The following is a 21821-nucleotide window of genomic DNA, read 5'->3' on the forward strand; positions in this document are numbered from 1 at the left end:
TTTACCCAATCTATTCCTCTCATGATTATGTACACATCTAGAAGATCACCCCTCATCCTCCTGTGCTCCAAGGAATAAAGCCCAAGCCTGCTCCACCTCTCCCTACAGCTCAGGCCCTTGAGCCCTGGCAACATCGTCGTAATTCTTCTCCGCACCCGTTCCAGCTTGACACCATCTTTCCTGTAACATGGTGAGCAAAACTGAGCACAATACTCGAAATGTGGCTTCACCAATGCCTTATATAACTGCAACATGACCTCCCAACTTCTATACTCTATACTCAGTATTCTGACTGATGAAAGTTAAAGTGCCAAAATCTTTTTAAATCACCCTATCTACCTGTGATGCACTTTTAAGGAATTACTAGACGACCCGTGGACCCGTTGGGTCCCGTTTTTACTAAAGGTTCTTTAGTCACTTGTCAGTTTCTTTGTTGAACTCCAGAATCAGTCAGACCCCCCACATCCCCTCCCCTGCAATGCACAGCAAGATCACACTCAGATTATGCTCCAATAACCCTTGCACAACCCCAATCGGCTCCAAACCCTTCTTGCATTGGTCGCGCACCCTCCCCGTCCCCGAGAATCAGTCAGACCCCCTTACATCCTCCTCCCCTGCAATGCACAGCAAGATCCCACAGTTTATACTTAAATAACCCTTGCATTTGAACCAGAACCCCAATCGGCTCAAAACCCCCTGCATTGGTCTAGCACCCTTTTCAACTCCCAGAATCAGTCAGACCCCCCACATCCACCTCCCCTGCAATGCATAGCAAGATCCCACTCAGATTACACTCAAATAAACCTCGCATTTGAACCACAACCCAAATTGGCTTCAAACCTCTCCTGCATTGGTCTAGCAGCCTCCCCTCCCCCACTCCAGTAACTTACCAACTACAGATGTTAAGCTCACCGGCCTATAGTTCGCAGCATTTTCCCTGCAGCCCTTCTTGAAAAGAGGCACAACATTTGCCACCCTCCAGTCTTCCAGCACCTCTCCTGTATTTGAGGACGACTCGTAAATTTCAACCAGGACTCCGACAACTTCCTCTCTAGTTTCCCGCAATGTCCTCGGATATATTTGATCAGGCCCTGGAGATTTGTCTACCTTAAAACACGACAGTACCTTCAGTACCAGAGGCAAAATACTCATTTAGGACCTTGCCCATCTCCTGTGGCTCCACACAGAGGTGATCGCATTGATTCCTGAGAGGTCCCACTCTCTCTCTAGTTACCCTTTTCCCCATTATGTATTTATAAAAAAAAATGGGATTGTCCTTAATGCTACCTGCCACAGCTCTCTCCTGGCCCGTTTTTGCCCTTGTGATTTCCTTTTAGTATACTCCTTGGTTCCCGAAATTCCTCCAGGGATGCACGTGATCCCAGCTGCCTATACCTGTCCCATACAACCCTCTTGTTTTTGACTAACGTCTCAATTTCCCCCGTCAGCCAAGCTTCCTTACGTTTACGTGCTTTGCCATTCACTCTAACGGGGACGTACACATCCTGAGCTTTATTCAGTACACTTAAAAAAAAATCCCACTTGGCCAATGTTCCTTTCCCCTGAAATAACCTGCTCCAGTCAACTTGAGTGAGATCTTCTCGCATACCTCAAAGTTGGCCTTACCCCAGTTGAGCATTTTAACATGTGGACCCTCTCTGTCCCGATCCATAACGATCTTAAACCTAATTGAACTGTGGTCACTGGTCCCAAATGGCTCCTTCACAAACGCTTCATTAACTTGCCCGTCCCAATTTCCCAATACTAGATCCAGCATTGCCCTCTCACGTGTGGGGGCCTCCACATACTGCTTAAGAAAACTCTCCTGAACACTTTTGAGGAATTGCACCCCATCTAAATTTTATTTCACAATTCAATTTTCTCTTTCCTCCCTTTGTTGAATAATATTATTTTTGCTTTCTTTCAATATACTGAGACATCACCAATGCACCCACATTCTCTGCAGCCATTTGTTTTTGAATCCGAGAACTTAGATTATATATGATTCAGGGGATTTATCTGCTTATTGTCCCTTTAATATTTTCGGTACTTTTCCATTTGAAATATTCATTACTTTAAGTTCCCCATTTATCACGGGAATATTGGTTCACCACATTTATCATATGTTCCACAGTGAAAACAGATGTAGAATATGTTTTATTTCTTTATTCTCTGTTATGATTTCTGTCCATATTCTCTATACTGGTGTCCTGCTAGGCTGCGTATACAGCCCCTAAACATACTCCCGAAACACTCACGATTGTGTTCCAACGCCATTTTTCAAGTTTGCAGGTAACACCACTGTTGTGGGGCAGGTCTCAAACAATGATGACACTGAATATAAGATGGATATAGGGAGCTAAGTAGGAGTGTGTCAATCTTTTCCTTAATGTCAGCAAAATGACGGAGCTGGTATTTGGCTTCAGGAAGTAGCGTGGAGGACCTGCTCCTGTCTATATACATGGTGGAGATGGTCGAGAGGTTCAGGTTCTGAGGTGCTAATTTACAGCGAGGAAACAGGCACTTCGGCCCACAGAGTCTGCGCCCACCAGCGATCGCCGCACATTCACGCTATCCTACATACACTAGGGATCATTTACACTTTAACCAAGCCAATTAACCTTCAAACCTGTATGTCTTTGGAGTATGGGAGGAAACAGAAGATCTCGGTAAAAACCCATGCGGTCACGGGGAGAATGTAAAAACTCCGTACAGATATCGCCAACAATTTGTCCTGGGTCCAACCATATTGATGCTAGTCAAAAAAAGCACAGCAGTGCCTCTACATCCTCATAAGGCTAAGAAAATGCAACATGTCTCCCTGGACTCTTAACAATTTCTACAGATGCACTGTGGAAAGCATCCTATCCAGATGCGTCACAGTTTAATATGGCAACTGCTCTGCCCAAGACTGCAAGAATTTGCAAACAGTTCTGAGCACAGACCAGTCCATTCTCAAATCAGCTTCCCCCTGATACCTCTGGCCATGCTGCCTTGGGAAAGCAGCCAACATAATGAAGCTCCACTCACACCCAGGTTATTCTCTCTTCTCTCCTCTCCTGTCAAAGAGAATTTACAAAACTTTATAAACAGATGCCACCAGATTCTTTTCCACTGTAATCAGACTCTATGAATGAACCTCTTATATACTAAGGATGAGTTCTTCATAGCCCAAATTGCATTGCTGCGGCACTCTTTTTTTTAAAGACCGCCACTGTAGCTGTTATTTCTGCATTCTAATTACTTTTCTTTTGCATTAAGTTTGTGTACTGATGAATGTATAATTTGCCTGGATCGTACGCAAAGCTTTTACTGTATCTTGGTACATGGAACAATAATAAACCCATTCCTCACTGTCTCCACATCATAAGTTCGTAAGTGATAGGAGCAGAATTAAGCCATTCAGCCAAAGTCTACTCTGCTAATCAATCATGGCTGATCTCTCTCTCCTAACTCCATTCTCCTGCCTTCTCCCCATAACCCCTGACACCCGTACTAATCACGATTCTATGTATCTCTGCCTTATCCATTGACTTGGCCTCTACAGCCTTCACATTTATTTCTGCCACTCTTTTCCCTTTTACATTTGTATGAAAACTCTATTTTATCTTGCTATTTTACTCACATATTTTATCTGCTTTGCGAATGTTCTAGTCATCTAATTCCTAAAACTTTCCCAACCCTCAGCCATTCCGTTTATTATTCACAACACTGTCAGTCTCTTGTTTTAACCTACTAACCATCATTTGGCAAGAATTCCTGATGTGATTTTAATTCTCGGTGGAATGTATTTTTATTGAAAGCTTAACTATTTGCCTACATATTGTTATCTAGTGACAAATAATTCTAATTTCCCAATTCATTTTGACATTTTTGGCACTGTAAGTAGCCTTATAAATATTCAAGACTCTTGCTTCGAATTGAGTTATGTTCCTTTCAAGCTAAATATAAATGTCTCTCCTTGCCCTCGAGGAGCCTTTGCTGTGAGATTGCTAATTAACCACATCTAATTAAATATGACAACATTGAAAGTATCCTGTTGCCTGGTTAATTCCACAGCATTTTGCTTCAGAAAACTATCACAATGCTCTCAGTGAACTCATAAATCAAACGAATTTTGCCAATTTAATTTGTATATGAAAATTGAAGTATCTGCAATTATTGTATTACTCTTACTAAAATCTCCCTTGTCTCTTGATTAATACTCTCACCAACTGTGTTGCTACTATTTGAAAACTACAAATCCTTCAGTCACTACAAAGCAAACCACTATGGTGGATACAAGTCAGCCTCAATTCTGAGGGGCTGGAGGCCTGCTTAGATATAAAATTAAAACCTGACTTGAAAGAGACCACAGCCAAGATGAAACTGTCATGTGCTTGAATATTTTTTTTCTCAATTTTCACCGAATTCAATGTTGGGTCTCCTGTAGTTTGTCATAGATATTAACGATTTGGACGAGAATGTAGGTAGCATGTAGTAGTAAGTCTGCAGACACAAAATTTGTGATCAGAGAAGAATATTGTCTTAAATTATAACAAGATCTTGATCAACTGGGAAAGAGGATAAAGGAATTGATGGAATTTAATTGAGACAATTGCAAAGTGATTCATTTTAGGAAGTTAAACCAGGGCACACTATATGACAGGGCTCTTGTGAAATATTGTAGAACAGAGAGATCCAGGGGTACAAGTACATAATTCCCTAAAAGTGGCGACACAGGTAGACAAGGGGTGAAGAAAGCATATGGCATTTGTGTCTTTATTTGAAGGGACAATGAGTACAAAAGTGAAGGCATTATGTTACCGCCATACAAAACGGTAGTGAGTCCACACCTGAAACATTATGTGCAGTTCTGGTCATGATACGAGGATGTTATTAAGCCGGAAAGTGCGCAGAAATGATTCTCAAGCATGTTGCTGAGATTGGAAGTGTGAGTGATAAGGCAAGACTGATAGGCTGGGACTTTTTCCTTTGGAATAAAGGAGGTGAGGGGTGATCTAATAAAAGTTTATAAAATCATGGGGGGCATAGATAAGATGAATAGCCACAGTGTTTTTATCCCCCAGGGTAGAGGACTCTAAAACTTTAGTGCACTAAATTAATGTGCGAGGGGAAAGATTTAAAGGGAACAGAGAAGCAAAATTTTCACACAGAGGGTAGTGGGCATATAGAACAAGGTGTCAAAAAAAGTGATAGTGGCTGGTACAATTACAATGGTTAAAACTAATTAGAAGATTCATGGATAGGAAAGGTTTATAGGGATATTTTTTAAATGTAGGCAAATGGGACTACTTCAGGAATACACCTTGGTCAGCCTGGACAAATTGAGCCAAAGTTTCCATGCTGTAGCTCTCTATGGCTCTACAACCCAACTATTAATATACATACGCCAGTAGCATGTCGGTACATTACACAAGTCATCGTGACCTTCAGTCTGAAGAAGGGTCTCGACCCGAAACGTCACCCATTCCTTCTCTCCCGAGATGCTGCCTGACCTGCTGAGTTACTCCAGCATTTTGTGAATAAAAGTGACCTGAATAAAGTTGAGTTGAGGCTACTTGGCACAACCTCATCTCAAATGTTTGACCAGAGCATAAACCGAAAATTGACATACATAGTTTGGTACCATCAGATTTGAGTCAAGTAATCAGCCTGAAATAGGGACTGCCAAAGAGAAGGAATGATTCCCATCATTATTCCATGTTAACTCTTATTCCCATCTATTCTGATTCTTTGGAGCCAAAGACATTTCTTACTCTTGCCCTAATTAATCTTTCACCTTTGAAATATCAAGGACATTGGAATTTTTGGACATTGGAACTCTCATACCCGACACCATCTTTGCCCCTGCAATAACCAACAGATTATAATTGACTTGATGTGTACTTTTTCAAATGTGGTATTAGAGGTGATGGATTGGGAAAGTATGATTGATGTGTTTTTGATGGCGTTTGATGTTGTGTCCGATATTTGACTTGTAACAAAACTGGAGAACATGATATCAAAGCAGTATAGATCTAACATTAAATTAGTACAATAAAAAAGTTCTGGTGAAAGGCTTAGAAACAGAAAATAGGTGCAGGAGTAGGCCATCTGGCCCTTTGAGCCAGCACCACCATTCAATATAAACGTGGCTGATCATCCAGAATCAGTACCCTATTTCTCCCCTTATCACTTGATTCCTTTAGCCCTAAGAGCTACATCTAACTCTCTTTTGAATATATCCAGAGAATTGGCCTCCACTGCCTTCTGTGGCAGAGAATTCCACAGATTCACAACTCTCTGGCTTAAAAAGTTTTTCCTCATCTCAGTCCTAATGGCTACTCCTTATTCTTAAACTGTGACCCCTGGTTATGGACTCCCCCAACATGGGGAACATTTGTCCTGCATCGCCTGTCCAATCCCTTAAAAAAATTATGTTTCTACAAGATCCCCTCTCAGCCTTCTAAATGCCAGCTTATTTTGGATTGGAGAAATGGAGACCCTCAAGTGCAGACTCGGACCACTACTACTTATATTTATATGCATTAATGATGCAGGGGTACAATGGGGATATACTGATCCATAGCTCCCTTTGGACTTCCACTGTTGCTAGTATTTTATTACTTATAAAGTACCACATTCTATCCTCAACGATGCCCACAGTCAATTTCCTTTACCACAGATTTGCCCATAGGTTTAATTGATTTCCCAGCCCCCAACCTATGGCTAATTATCTCTGGTGAATAGCGGCATGTGAAAACATCTGAAGAAAAACAATGTGAACTTGCCTAAGATCACATAATAATTAATAATTAATATTTCATTAGAAATATAAACATACATTGAAATAAAGAAAAAATAAAAACTAAACAAAAACTTTACCTAAATTTATACTTCCAGCCACCCTATTCAAAGCAATAAGAAGCCCAGGGGCAGAGGTCAGATGTAAAGACTGCTGCTCATGCTGCAGTTAACACTTGTTCCATCTCGGCTCCCCCTCTGTTCACTGGCTAGCCATCAGCATGTTCTGAGCGTAATATCTGTTTGCAATTTCACTATCTTTATGTCATCAGCAACCATGGATTGTGACTTTCTATTCCATTATTAAAGTCAGTTATGATTATGTTCAATTGATGTAACCACATCACAGAACCACGTGGATCTCAACAAAGCACAGCCTGTCAAGCAGCTCGTTATCTTAACTCTTCTATTACCGTGCAAATCTCAGTCATCAATGCTTTGCTTTTAAGTGCACTATTACAATTTCAGATTACTCATCTATTATCAGTAATTTATTATATGGCTTTTGTAGCATCAAGTAAGTAACACCATAAACAATCCCGTCTGTTGCTTTAATTATTTCTTCAGACATGTCCTCCCCTCTATGAATCTATCTGCGTTTGAATAAAATAAAGATGTTGTTAAAGGCGTTCAGTTTATCATTCTTGCAGATTACAGTATTTTTGTGACAAAATGTGTCAGTCCAACTCTCCTATAATTTGCTGGATCCCCCTTTGACTGATCTTATACAGCACATTGGCAGGAGCAATCTCAATAAAAGGATCTGAGAATCATAATAGCAACTGCAATGTAGTCTTTTAAAATCAGGTGAAAACTAACTCTGCAGAGTGGGCACTCTGCATGGGCCTGAACTATGCCTGCCTTTTGTGGGTTACGTCGAACAGTCCTTGTTCCAAACATACACTGGCACCAACCCCAAATCTTTGCTACATTGATGTCCGCAAACTTGTTGATTTCATTAACTCTACCATTGACGTCCATCAAATTCACTTGGACCATCTGACACCTTTCCCCCATTTTTGATCTCTATCTCCGTCACAGGGGACAGATATTGACTGACATCTACTCCAATCTCACCAACTCCCACAGTAATCTGGACTGCACTTCCTTCCACCCTGCCTTTTGCAAAGACGCTATCCCCTACTCTCAATTTCTCTGTCTCTGCTGTATCTTCTTCCAAGATGAGGCTTTCCATCTTGAACATCTGCAATGTTCTCTTTCTTAAGTATACATGGATTCCTCTTTGTTATCATAGATGGATACTTCACCCATGTTTCTTGAGTGTCCCGTGGTTCTGCTCTCACTCCCCCTTCCCCCAGACAGAACAAGGATAGAGCTCTCCTGGTCCATAACTTTTACTCCACCAACCTTTGCATCCAACACGATATTCTCTGACATTCCGGCCACCTTTAACGTGATCCCATCCCCAGACTCACCTCCTTATCCACACCCTCTTCTGCCTTCCACTGAGACCGCTCCCTCCGCAACTCCTTGGTTCACTCAACCCTTCCCACCCCACCTCCAGGTACTTTCCCCTGCCTCTCTGCATCCATGCAAGGACCCCAGCAGTCCTTCCAGGTAAGACAGATTCACATGGACCCCCTCTAACCTCATCCAATGCATTTGGTGTTTCCAATGTGGCCTTCTGTAGACCAAGTGTAGACTAGGTGATCATTTTGCCGCACACTTGCATTTGGTCGGCCAAGGCCTGCTGGATCTCCTGGATGTTAATTCCCCTTTCCATTCTGACCTTTCTGTCACAGGCCTCCAACATTGCCAGAGCAAGGCCACACACAAACTGGGGAAGAGTACCCACCCCCTCTTTCCTGTGTCCCATCTGGATTTGCACCTATTTATCTCCTTTCCCCTTCCATCTATTTTCCTTCCTCTAGAATTACAATTCACACCTCTTCTGTCCTTACCACACAATTCTTGTCTTTTCATCTCTGGCTTTGTCCAACCATCTGCCCATCAACCCCCCACTCCCACCCCCTTCTCACCTGTTACCAGGTTTTGTCCTGCCCCCACTTCTCTTCCACTTTCTCTCCCTCCCTACCATAATCAGATGGAAGAAGGGTCCCGACCCGAAATGTCCCCTATTCATGTTCACCAGATATGCTGCCTGACTTGCTGAGTTACTTCAGGACTTTGAGTCTTTATTTGTAAACCAGTATCTGCAGTTTGAAGATGTCCCTTTTAAAATTCGTTTCATAGTCTCTTCTGCAGTTGTCACCATGTTTTACTACTTTGGAAGTCCTTTTTATGTCTGCAAGTAGGATTTGTGTTGCATTTTTACTTTGCACACTTTTTTTCTTTCAATTATATGTTGTTTCCCATCCCTTTGGTCGTGCATGGCTTTGTTTCCTGGCAAGCTGAGCTCTTGCCTTTTGGGTGTTTTATGAACACTCTTTGCTTATCTAATGGTATCTTCCACTAACAAATTTCCCAGTTACAGTGGAATTCTGTCTCATTGCATGGAACTCAGCTTGACCCAAATCTACAATATTAATGGCTGCTATATTGAGGATATGGAATTCGTGAAGACGCGAAATAGAGGATTACATATGTATTGTTAAGTATTGAGAATGCACTACCTGATTAATTTCAACAGCAGCCTTCATAAGCGAATTGCATGAAAAATGCATGGATATGGCAAAAGAGCAAAACAGAGCAGCTAACTGGATTGTTTCAGAAAAGCCACTGGTCTGTACTATTTTACACTCAATTCATATTTCTCTATAAATTTTAACCCCAAATAATCTCTTAATCATTTACAAGAAATATAGTTTGTGAAATGTGAGACTGTTTACAATAACTTACCATCATAAATATAATTAGGATTCAGGAGCTGAAAGGAAAAAAATAATTAAGTATAATAAATATGTTTTTATATTTCTACTTTTTTTCGGAATTAGTAGCATCTCTCTTCATCAGTTTTGTTTGGAATTCTTACACTTTGCACTGATGTTTGGAAAAGCATGATTAATGGCCAGTATCAGATATCCATATGTTATGTTAACAGTAATATTAATCAGAATATTTGTGCTCCCCAACTTGACTATTTACTGCCAGTGTGTACAAATAAGTGTTTGGAAGATCGGCATCACCCCTGTTCGAGTCTCCACCCACCCTATTTACATAACGTTTAACTCCTTTCTCCTTTTCGGAGATATCTAGCTTACTCTTTCATTTTTTCAGCACTATTTGCCTCTATTCCTTCACAGAGTAGCAAGTTCTACATTGCTAAGATTTTGACGAAAAAGCTTTGTCTAAATTACTTACCCATCATTTTCAATGATTCAGGACATTAAACAAAAATGGACCAGAATTTGTATGAGTAATGGAAAATAGGCCTTTTAGTAATTGAACGTGTGTCATATTTTGAGAATATATAACATTGAGAATATAAATGTATATATTTCATAACTGAAAATTGCAATTGGAAGCTGGTGAACGGAGCTGGATTCACACATTTAAATAAACATGTGTATAAACTATGCCCAGTCTGATCAACGGTGTGAATAAGCACACAAAGGCTATACATTTAGAAAGATAAAGATCTATGGAGTACATTCTGAAGATAAAAGGTTTCATGTTTTACCAATATTCTGAATCATTTTCACCTGTAGTTAACAACTAAACTGATTTGGTTTAAACATAGAAATATCAATGATACTTGAGAAAAAAAACATAAATATTTTAACAGTACAGCTTACAGATCATACAGAATCCAAATTTCTTTGCAGACCATGGATAAGTAACAACATTTTGGCAAAGGCTACTTTAATACTCGATCTGAGGTATGATTATACCAGTCAGTAAAATAAATGATGGTGTTTGCTTTCAAGTCCAGGGTATCTAAAAGGAAGATTGCCAGCTTACTTTAACTTCGAGCATCATGCATGGTTGCTTTTACCTACTTAACTCAAAGAAAAGTGTAGCTTTATCATATGGTAATTACTTGCACTTAATCGTCGTTGTTGCCCACTCATATTGCATGTCCTTTAATTATTTGGTCCCCAAACTGAGTTGAAGAATGAGGACATATTCTAGTAAGTCACAAGCTCATAAAGATTAAAGGGAATTAATGATGAATTTAATTTTCCTTACTTCCAAGACAAAAATTATATAATTTAACAAATAAATGGCTTGCAAATGAAGACTTTGGCAGTTTTATAATCTTCTTGCCATTTATGTTTACCATTTAAATGAAAAAGAATCTGGCTTGAAGGAGGGTGGAAACACCATTGTGGAGAATTTCCAAGAAAGCATTTTGCTCGCACTTACCTTAACTGATACCTTATTGGGTAATCCTTCTCGCGATTTTCTGAAACCATTCTCTAGCTTTCCTTCCTTCTTGCTATCTTTATCCTTCTTTTCATTTTTCTTTCTTAAACGGAGTGCAGTGTGCCAAGATGTTGACTTTCTATTGTCATATTTAAAATAAGAGGACAGGAGGAAGAACACATTTCATTTTAGGAACTAATGTTGAATAAAACTCCATGATAATCAGGGCACATGAAATATGCACACTATAATTTCTAACTACATTTAATTATAGATGTAAAACATCAGTGCTTCAATGCCAATGATGTGGTTTAACCCACACAGTGATCCCATCACTGGAAGTCATTGGCCTGAGGAAAAACAATCAGTTATTTCTCAAAGTCCTTTTGTGTATAACAGTATAACAGAGCTTTATTTGTCGTTCGGTACCGAAGTACCGAACGAAACTACATAGCAGTCATAGAAAAAAGAACACAAGACACATAACCCCAACACAAACGTCCATCACAGTGACTCCAAACACCCCCTCACTGTGATGGAGGCAACAAAACTTCCCCTCTCTTCCCCACGCCCACGGACAGACAGCTCGTCCCCGACCGACCCGCACAGTCCCCGCACCGGGCGCTGAAACGTCTCGCGGCCGAACCGGGCGATGAAAGGCCCGCGACCAAGCCTTGCGCAGCTAAGTCCCGCAGCCGAGCCGCACCAGCGGTGAAAAGTCCCGCAGCCGAGCCGCACCGGGCGGTGTTAAGTCCCGCAGCCGAGTTGCACCGGGCGGTGTTAAGCCCCGCAGCCGAGCTGCACCGGGCGATGTAAAGTCCCGCAGCCGAGTTGCACCGGGCGGTGTTAAGCCCCGCAGCCGAGCTGCACCGGGCACTGTTAAGTCCAGCGGCCGAGCCGCACCGGGATGTAAAGTCCAGCGGCCAAGCCGCACCGGGATGTAAAGTCCAGCGGCCAAGCCGCACCGGGATGTAAAGTCCAGCGGCCGAGCCGCACCGGGGGATGTTAGGCCCCGCAGCCGAGCCGCACCCCGCGCCGTGAGGAAGAGAAAAGTTCCCCACCCACACCCACCCCCCACACACCACCACCCCCTCCCACACATACACAACCAAAAAAATATATATAAAAATCATCCCAACACCGACACTCAACAAAAAAAAGACGGACAGACTGCTAGTCAGCCGCTGCCGTTAGGCGCCGCCACGTGATGTAATCAGACATGTTAAAACAGCAATAACAATATGCGCTTTCCATATTAATGGTTACTATACCACTCAGTAGGAAATTGTGCCACCAGATGTTGACTAAGGGACCAGGAAAGTTCCAGGTTCAATCTCCAGCATGTGCTAAGGAAGTTGATCTTAGTTAATGCAATTACATTAGCCTCAGTTTTCTTGGACAAGAGATGGGAAAGGAAATATCCAAGCCCCTGATTCTGATTACCATCCAGTGATCACCATTACAAACTGGGAAGGTGTGGTCCCTGGGAATGGGGGGAGCTGGGTTTATGTTTAGAAATAAATAGAAATGAGAAGGGTCTCGACCCAAAACGCCACCTATTCTTTTTCTCCAGAAATGCTGCCTGACCCGCTGAGTTCCTCCAGCATTTTGTGTCTATTTTCCGTGTAAACCAGCATCTGTAGATCTTTCCTACAGAATTTTTCTACTCCTGCCCTCACCACACTGCCAATATTGGCAGTCCGGATTCTTATATAAAGTAAAGCTACTTGCATCAGTTACCAGCAGGCTATGAGCATCCATTGTGCTATACCTCAGGAAAGACAAAATTGGGAAAAATCGAAGAATCTTCATCCACTTTCCACCAAATGTAATAATCTTTCTTTCATATTTGCAAGTAATGAGTTGCAACAAATTGTCTGAGATATTGACAATTTAGAGTTACACAACCACACTAGAAATGAAAACAGACTAACTTTAATGTTCCTTCAGGGTTGTCTGGGATTATAATAGTTGTGTGACCTAGTACAAAGCCAGGAATCCATCCCTCAGCTGCAGGGCACTGGTCAGTAGCTGCCCGAAACACCAAAAACATGTTCTGTTGGTTGCTGGCCAGGATTTGCACTACCTCGCCCTGGCAGACATTAATCTCATCCTCTTTCACGGCGGTGTAATCATGTGTTACCAGCATGGTGGAGATATTACTGCTACTGCTACTTTCACTCTACAAGGGAGGAAAAGACAAGGTTGGAAAAATAAAATGTGTTTCATATGCAATTCATACAACAATAATGTGCAAATTGTTAATCTACTACATTAATTTGACTAATAAATTTGCAGTCCTGCCCATTACCAACAATGAACCTGATCTCATTGGCTAGCAAAACCTCAAATAAAGTGAGAAATAGTCGTTTTATTAAGACATACATAAATAGATACAACAAACTGACAAGTAAAACATTAATAATGGCCACAGCACATAGGAAAATAGGTTTTTGATTCTCATGCTTGAAATAAGAAAGAAAAAATGCTTCTACCATAAATATTACTTTTGTGATAGGGCTGTATTTAGATTATCAACCTTTGCCTCTCTAGTACAATTATGATTTGCTCCTTTACACTGACTATTGGAGGGTTAAATATGTAACTTTTATAAAAGATGAGAAAATTATAAGACTGGACTGTTCGCAGGTTTGTTGTTTCCCAATCTTTATGTCTAGTTTTATCTGGGTATAGAACTAATACTTTAACCAAAATGTGTTGGCACTTTCCAGTTTAGTTTAAAAAATATTAATTATTTCATTTATTTTCCCACCAATGTTCTCTCTTCCCTTCTTTTAGTCGATTCTTTATTGAGGTATAGTTTCATAGGGTGCAAACACTTTTGTTACTTCAGTACAAGTTGCAACCCTTCATGTTTGAAGCTGGATGCATCATTCCACTATAGAGGGACATCACAGCAACATCCAAGCTCTGTCCTGACTTGGTGTCCACTTGGCTAAGATTTAAGAAATCTGTGGATAGTAATTAGCAGTGAGAACATTGGCTAACCTCCCTTTCTCTTACTCAGAAATACTGAAGCAAACCCTTCTCCAGGTATAATCATCTAACTCAGCACAATAAACAGAACAAAGCTATGACCTTTATTCACAAAATGCTGGAGTAACTCAGCAGGTCAGGCAGCATCTCGGGAGAGAAGGAATGGGTGACGTTTCGGGTCGAGACCCTTCTTCAGACTGATGTCGGGGGTGGGACAAAGGAAGGATATAGGTGGAGACAGGAAGATAGAGGGAGATCTGGGAAGGAGGAGGGGAAGGGAGGGACAGAGGAGCTATCTGAAGTTGGAGAAGTCGATGTTCATACCACCGGGCTGCAAACTGCCCAGGCGAAATATGAGGTGCTGCTCCTCCAATTTCCGGCGGGCCTCACTATGGCACTGGAGGAGGCCCATGACAGAGAGGTCAGACTGGGAATGGGAGGGGGAGTTAAAGTGCTGGGCCACCGGGAGATCAGTTGCGTTAATGCGGACCGAGCGCAGGTGTTCAGCGAAGCGATCGCCGAGCCTGCGCTTGGTTTCGCCGATATAAATAAGTTGACATCTAGAGCAGCGGATGCAATAGATGAGGTTGGAGGAGGTGCAGGTGAACCTTTGTCTCACCTGGAAAGACTGTTTGGGTCCTTTGATGGAGTTGAGGGGGGAGGTAAAGGGACAGGTGTTGCATCTCGTGCGGTTGCAAGGGAAAGTGCCCGGGGTTGGGGTGGTTTGGGTAGGAAGGGACGAGTGGACCAGGGAGTTACGGAGGGAACGGTCTCTGCGGAACGCAGAGAGGGGAGGGGATGGGAAGATATGGCCAGTGGCCCGTTGTAGGTGACGGAAATGTTTGCAGCCCGGTGGTATGAACGTCGACTTCTCCAACTTCAGATAGCTCCTCTGTCCCTCCCTTCCCCTCCTCCTTCACAGATCTCCCTCTATCTTCCTGTCTCCACCTATATCCTTCCTTTGTCCCACCCCCGACATCAGTCTGAAGAAGGGTCTCGACCCGAAACGTCACCCATTCCTTCTCTCCCGAGATGCTGCCTGACCTGCTGAGTTACTCCAGCATTTTGTGAATAAATCGACTTGTACCAGCATCTGCAGTTATTTTCTTATAAAGCTATGACCTTTCTGTTTTGTAAGGATTTCCTTAATTGATGTTCACAAATCAGGTGAGCCGTTGAGAGAACACAAGAACAATATCACTTACCTACATAAAAATCACATAACCTGACGGTAGCTGTTATTTATGTTAAAGCAACGCATTTCAAAAGGCAATTAAAAACAGGTGGACGTTTCATAAGGAGGGCTGCTAAATTTAAATGTAACTTTTCTCCACATATGTATACAGAATTTGATGTATAAATACCACCATTCTGTTATTTTAAAACCCAACAGTTTATATAATTTGTTCTATCATTGCTATTCAGGACTTCTAAGGATCCATTAATACCCAACAAAGAATGTTTATATACACTTTTTTTTTACAGAATGAGAATAAGGCTATACAAGGACAGAAAGCGAATTCTTTAGCTGCAAATTACACATTAATCTGGCAAACCGCCGGATATCCGTTTTGAAATAAATGATCTCTCCCCTATATTATGTTTAATTTCACCAACAAGATGATGGGCAAATGATTACCCTTTGAACATAGAATAGTACAGGAATAGGCCCTCTGGCCTACAATGTCCATGCCAAACATGGTGTCAAGTTAAACGAATCTCCTCTGCCTGCACCTGACCCACATCCCACTGCCTAATGGCCTCTAATATATTCTAGTAAACCTCTTCTGCACTCTCACCAAAGCCTTCACATCCTTTCTGTATTGGGGCGATTGGAACTGCACACAATGCTCCAAATGCGTTACATAAAGTTGCAACATGACTTCCTGACTCTTACACTTAATGCCATGACCGATGAAGGCAATCACACCATATATCTTCTTTACCACTCAATCTAATTGTGATGCCACTTTCATGGAGGTATAGACTTGGACCCCAAGATTCCTCTGTATATCAATGCTGTTAGGGTCTTGCCATTAACTGTATACTTTCTCTTTATATTTGACTTCCTAAAGTACAACACCTCAAACTGGTCAGATTAAAAACATTTGCCATTTCTCTGCCCAGTTCTGTAAATGATCTAAATCCTGCTGTACTCTTTCACAGCCTTCCACACTGTCCGAAACTCCATCAATTTTGGTGTGGTCTGCAAAGTTACTAATCAACCCATCTACATTTATGTCTATGTCATTTATATATATAATAAACCTTTAATTAGGTAAAAACAAGAAAGTGAAGAAAATGAACCAGCATTCATTTGAAGTGAACTCATCATCTGGTGTTACAGAAATCTGCCTGTTTGTCATGTATTCTTTACCACACCTTGCCCAAATATTTGGCTTTCATTAGGAGACCACATTTATCTTTCTCTTTCCAATGTTTGAGGACCCAAATGCAAGAATTTTTAAACAATTCTCATGCAAGAAAAATAATGGCTTTAAACTTCCTGTTGTTTATGCATGAAGTCAGGACACATTACTAAAAATCCCCACATATCAGTCTTTAAGGTCACTTCTCATTTCTGAACATTATTTTTCACAGCCTCACCTCCATCTACATCACAAATCAGTACTACAAATACTTTGCACATTTTAATTGTGGATTACATAAGACCATTTTTGACATACAAAATACAACAATAATAATTTTTTTTTAAACACAACTGGTACAAAGTTGTTTCCTTAATTGAGACAGAAAAAACGTACAAATTGAAACAAGGATGAAGGAAAGAAAAGGAAAGTTAAAGACTAGAACAGATAGAGGAAGAGCAGAATGCCATAATTTACATATTATTTCAGCATCTTATAAAGCAGCAAGATGCACGCACTTCCAAGCAAACTGGATCAATACAGTAAAACAACGATATATCCAAAATGCCATGCTTGGAAACTGAAGAGACATGCAATGCAGAGTGAGCATGCAAGAGTTTAAAAGAAATAAGCTAGGCAAAAAATGTAAGTGACAATGCTTTTGAAAGTTTTGTACACTGCTCAGTGAAACATTTTCATCCTGATTAATAATTGATACAATGATTTCTAACCAAATGAATGATGGAAAAGAAACAAATTTTGGAAAGACATTTGATAAAATTGCTTTTTTGGTGTGAGGGAATATTGAGCCCCATTTCATAAAATAATGCATTACAGATTTACAAAATGTTAAAAAAACAAATTGTGTTTGTGACAATCTCTGCAATTCTAAATAATAAAATTAAACTGAGATTGCCACTGAATTAAAACTTTCAGATGTTATAGCACTCTTAAGCAGTTTCAATGTCTTACATTGTAAAGCTGGATAGATTCTTGAACAGAGAACTCCAAAAGTCAGCAGCAGAAACTGGGATGAACAAGAGGAAGGGGGGAGGAGGGGCTGATGCTTTGAATCAGCAACTGGCAATAAAAGAAAGCTGGAACTAGCAAATTTAAAATAGTGCTACCAGTCCAGAGAAATGGCCCATTAATATATGCGGTTTGCTGGAGTATAAGGGAAAACATGAAGCAGCAGATGTTTATTTTTTGCCAAACGTTGAGTAGCTAGAAGTTTGTAAGTATCTGCGTTAGTTGTTATTTGCCTTCTGCAAGTGAGGCTGTTGGAGGAGCAGTGGTTAGTAGATGTATAGGCTGATCAGTTTTTTAATCAGATCTTGACAGGTAGAGAGTCACAGCGATGAATAATTAGGCAGGTGTTTTAAGTTTCAGAACAGAGCAGTTTTTTGCAGAGCCAGGAGGAATTATTAGTACGGAGAGTGATACTGACGCACAGAAGGAGAGCGTGGGAAGGTTTTAGAGGAGCTCACAGGACAGACGTGCTCCGCTCTTACCCCGTTGCTCTGGGTGGAATGCACCGATTGCTCGCTGGTCGAGGAGCACGTGCTCATGCGATCAGTGTCCTTGCTGTGCGTAGAGTGGCGGTGGACCTGGCGCTGTAGGGAGTCCACATCCCCCGGGAAGGTGAAGGAGCCAGGGCGGCTGGCTGGTGAAGCTGGGTGTGAGCTCCAGAAGGAGCCCTTAAGAACAGGACTACTGGGAGGGTAGGGTTCTTTGCTGAAAGGAGAGGATGGGAACGTTGTCGACAGCGGTGAACTCAGGGGTGAAGTGGTGCCCGGTCGTTGCTTTGCTATTGTCAGAGAGCCCACACTCCCTCTTGGTGACCGGTTCTCTTCTAGACTACCACGTAATTCCTTGAGGCTTCCATCTCCTGCATTGGTGTGCGTTCCTAATGTTTTCCTGGGGCTCTCAAGAAGTTTTGTTCTGGGAATCTGTTCCAAGTCATTGTCGCTGCCTTCTCGTTCCAGATGCCTGTCAGATTGGCTGCAGCCAGAATCTAGGGTGCTGTTGAGTGTCGCCAGGGTAGGGTTGCGAGCGGACATACCTGTCAATCTGTCTGCCTCTGCCTGGGCCGAGGCCGCAGAGGAGACCAGGACTGGGGAATGGTGCCGGATGGGTTGGGGTATCCGAGAAGGTCTGGAGCGGCTTGTGCTGCTCATTCCACTACAGCTATTTGGTCCACTAGGGCCGACATGGTTCCTCTGGTATTCAATCGGAGATGTCAAAGCTGGAGCCAAAAAAAGGTTAATTAGACAATTTTAACATTGTACGGCTGGGATGAATGAAAAGTGAGGATTATAGAAGCCAGGCTGGAATGAATAATGTTGGCTTAGAACCCCCCCCTCTTTAAGGTCATGAACCATCAGTCTTATTCAAATAATTCATGATTATCTGAATGCAGAACTTCTTTGCTGATCTTTAGTGCTTTCCTTTAAATGTTGATGAATATTTTGTTAATAAAGTATTCATCAACATTTAAAGGAAAGCACTAAAGATCAGCAAAGAAGTTCTGCATTCAAATAATCATGAATTATTTGAATAAGACTGATGGCTGGATGTGGCATTTGTAATATTATGTCTATTATTAACACAGATTTCAAAAACAATATTAAAAGCATGTGGAATGTGTAAGAAGGAACTGCAGGTGGAGTTTGGTGATGTATTCTGCACAGTGATTTTAAGTTTAATTTGCCGAAGACTGGCTAGGGAGGAATTAAATTAATGATTGTCATCCTTCTTGTAACAGCAGCACAGATGAGAATGCTTCACCATACTTTGAGGGTAATTTATGGCATAATTGAAACAAGAATAAGCTATTCAACTCCTTGTGCTCTTCCTGTCGTTCAATTTGATCATGGCTGGTATGTTTTTCAACTCCATTTATCAGTTTTAGCTCCACCTTATTAAACAATGTTGTACCTGTGGTTTTGAAAAATTAAGCTAGTGTGCAGCTAAAGCTGAAATATTACAGCATATAATTGGGCTTTAAATTATTTTCTACAGTTTCCCAGATCAAATTTTTCAAATCATTATTCTTAATATATTTTGAATAATTTGAAGATTTCAAAGTCATTGCATTTTCAGATTCTTAAAAGATTTTCTTTTGAGGGGGGGAGTTCATGAAAGAATGGTATGCAGGATTGATTTTCCAGTTCGTTATTTCAGCCGAATTGATGTGTGGAATGGTGGTGGAGACGATGGGTTTACAAGTGGGAGGAAGCATATTGCATTTCCTCGGGGCAGCTCATAACGACAAATTCAGGGAGACTACCTTGTTTCCCCTTGGCTGCAGTTGTGATATTCTGTTAGGGAAATCAGGAACAAAACATGACACAAGGAGGGAAACAAGGCTAAAACTAAATAATGAATTACCCATTGTAATTAAAGAAGTGGTGTTACACACTATTAAACACTCTAATGGATACACTACAAAAACACAATACTATTTAAGCCTTCACATAAACGCACATATAATTAAAACCGATCATGCACATTTTTTCAAGATGAGTCACACTGAAAATTCAAAACAGTTCTGGTGTTCTACTCTCTGTGAACATGGAAGTCCCAGACACTCTAATGTCTTTTTGCAGTGATTTAATTGCACTCTGACACTCAACTCCTCTTGGACTCTTCTGTCAGAATCCAGTTTCCTGCAACTTCCCAGATCAGGCACAGGTTCAGCAACTGCTTCAATGGAAGAGAATAGTTGGCATGAAGGTGGCAAGATTCAATTACATTTGTTTAATTATGTGTATTTAATTGTGACCAAATTATATTTTGTGTTTTCGGATAATTATTTCTGTTTGCTTTAGAATGCTTGTGATCATCAGACATTCACAGTAATTTAAAGTCTTCTGATGGTTTTGACAGTAGGTGGCCGTAGGCTATTTCTTGGGATAGCACGTATTATTTTTGGCAAGGAAATTCTTTGGACGTAGAGTTATACTGATCACGAGCCAGTTTTGAAGAACAAGTTGCCACTTCAAAATAGAGCATGGTGTTGATTACAGTCACAGTTTAAGAATAAGGGGTAGGCTGAGAGGAGGAAAAACTTAGGACTGAGAGGAGGAAAAACTTTTTCACCCAGAGAGTTGTGAATCTGTGGAATTCTCTGCCACAGAAGGCAGTGGGGGCCAATTCACTGGATGTTTTCAAGAGCGAGTTAAATTTAGCTCTTAGGGCTAAGGGAATCAAGGGATATGGGGAAAAAGCCGGAGCAGGGCACTGATTTTGAATGATCAGCCATGATCGTATTGAATGGCGGTGTTGGCACGTCGGGCCAAATGGCCTACTCCTGCACCATTTTCTATGACCACAAATTAAACAATATCCATGAAAAAGCCATTTTAAAACAAAAATCATAATCATTATTACTTTAAGGAAAGTGAGAGCAAAGACCAGGACATAGATTCCCAATACAATTAACAAAATCATTCCACCGGAATCCTTGGTGTAATGTGGGTCATGCATTAACAAAAGTGGGTGTATGTCTGAACAGTTAACATAAAAAAGATAGATGAGGTTATGTTTAAGTCAACCTTCAGAAGAAGAAGCTGTAAGTACCATTTAAAAAGTTGCGCTGGTTTTCCAGAATTTGATTGACTTCATGGATCCACATTTGTCGAATTGTAGGATTGGATGCTTGTAGAATGTAGGTTTCCACACTGCCATCTGCTGACCGTGCGGTAAGTCCAAATTTACACGGATCATTATCCACATTCTCTTCCAGGCCAAGGCAACTCACCTAGAACACAATCAGTAAGCTCTAACCCAGACCAATAAATCACATATCATCATAAGTCAGGACATTCACGCAGAGTCAAGAATGGATGCAAAATTATATAACACAAGTGATCTATTACAATTAATGACGGGAGGTAATTACAGTTGGTACAAAATCTGCCAAGTATTTTTGGCCCATAGCAAAAGCAAAGAATTTTTACTCCACAATGTACTGATATGTTTAATATCATAACATCACCCCAACAACAGTCTTTCTAAACTAAAGATGAGAATATTTTAAAATGAAAAACTAATGAACAATTTGCAGTCAGGAAATTATCAGAGAATGTTCTCATTATAGAGAGAGGTTCAGACAGTTGATAATTATACAGACTCTGAAATTAGGCTTGCACTTCCATGAAAGTTTTTATATAAAACATTCCATTAGGTTAGAATAATGGTGGATGCCCGTGATTACAGGGGTCCAGCCAGCTAATCCATGAAGACTGAACTGTGATGAATAAAACGTGATTATAATCTCAACAGTCCAGAAATTGTAATCTCACCAAAATTAAAAGGATGCTATGTCAGCACCAGATATATTCAAAGAAACCAGGCACAAACAATGTACGAGGTCTGTCA

General features: G+C 41.0%; 1 protein-coding gene across 8 annotated transcripts in view; it reads right to left on the minus strand.

Moving 5' to 3' along the window:
• LOC144605008 (triple functional domain protein) overlaps positions 1–21821 on the minus strand; it is a 329272-nt gene that overhangs the window by 15195 nt on the left and 292256 nt on the right. For 6 of the 8 annotated variants that reach the window (XR_013548803.1, XR_013548805.1, XM_078420037.1 and 3 more), the window contains 5 exons: positions 21021–21201; positions 17951–18684; positions 13008–13255; positions 11074–11212; positions 9607–9634 (listed from right to left, as the gene is read on the minus strand). Coding sequence is in view for 6 of the 8 variants with exons in the window: in XM_078420037.1 (XP_078276163.1) it covers positions 9607–9634; positions 11074–11212; positions 13008–13255; positions 17951–18684; positions 21021–21201 (1330 nt within the window). In the remaining 2 variants the exon portion in view is untranslated. Of the gene's footprint in view, positions 1–9606; positions 9635–11073; positions 11213–13007; positions 13256–17950; positions 18685–21020; positions 21202–21821 lie in introns of those variants that run through there. The other 2 variants (XM_078420076.1, XM_078420081.1) reach the window with 2 other exon arrangements.

Source organism: Rhinoraja longicauda, chromosome 2 (assembly GCF_053455715.1).
Source record: "Rhinoraja longicauda isolate Sanriku21f chromosome 2, sRhiLon1.1, whole genome shotgun sequence".
Lineage (NCBI taxonomy): Eukaryota > Metazoa > Chordata > Chondrichthyes > Rajiformes > Arhynchobatidae > Rhinoraja > Rhinoraja longicauda.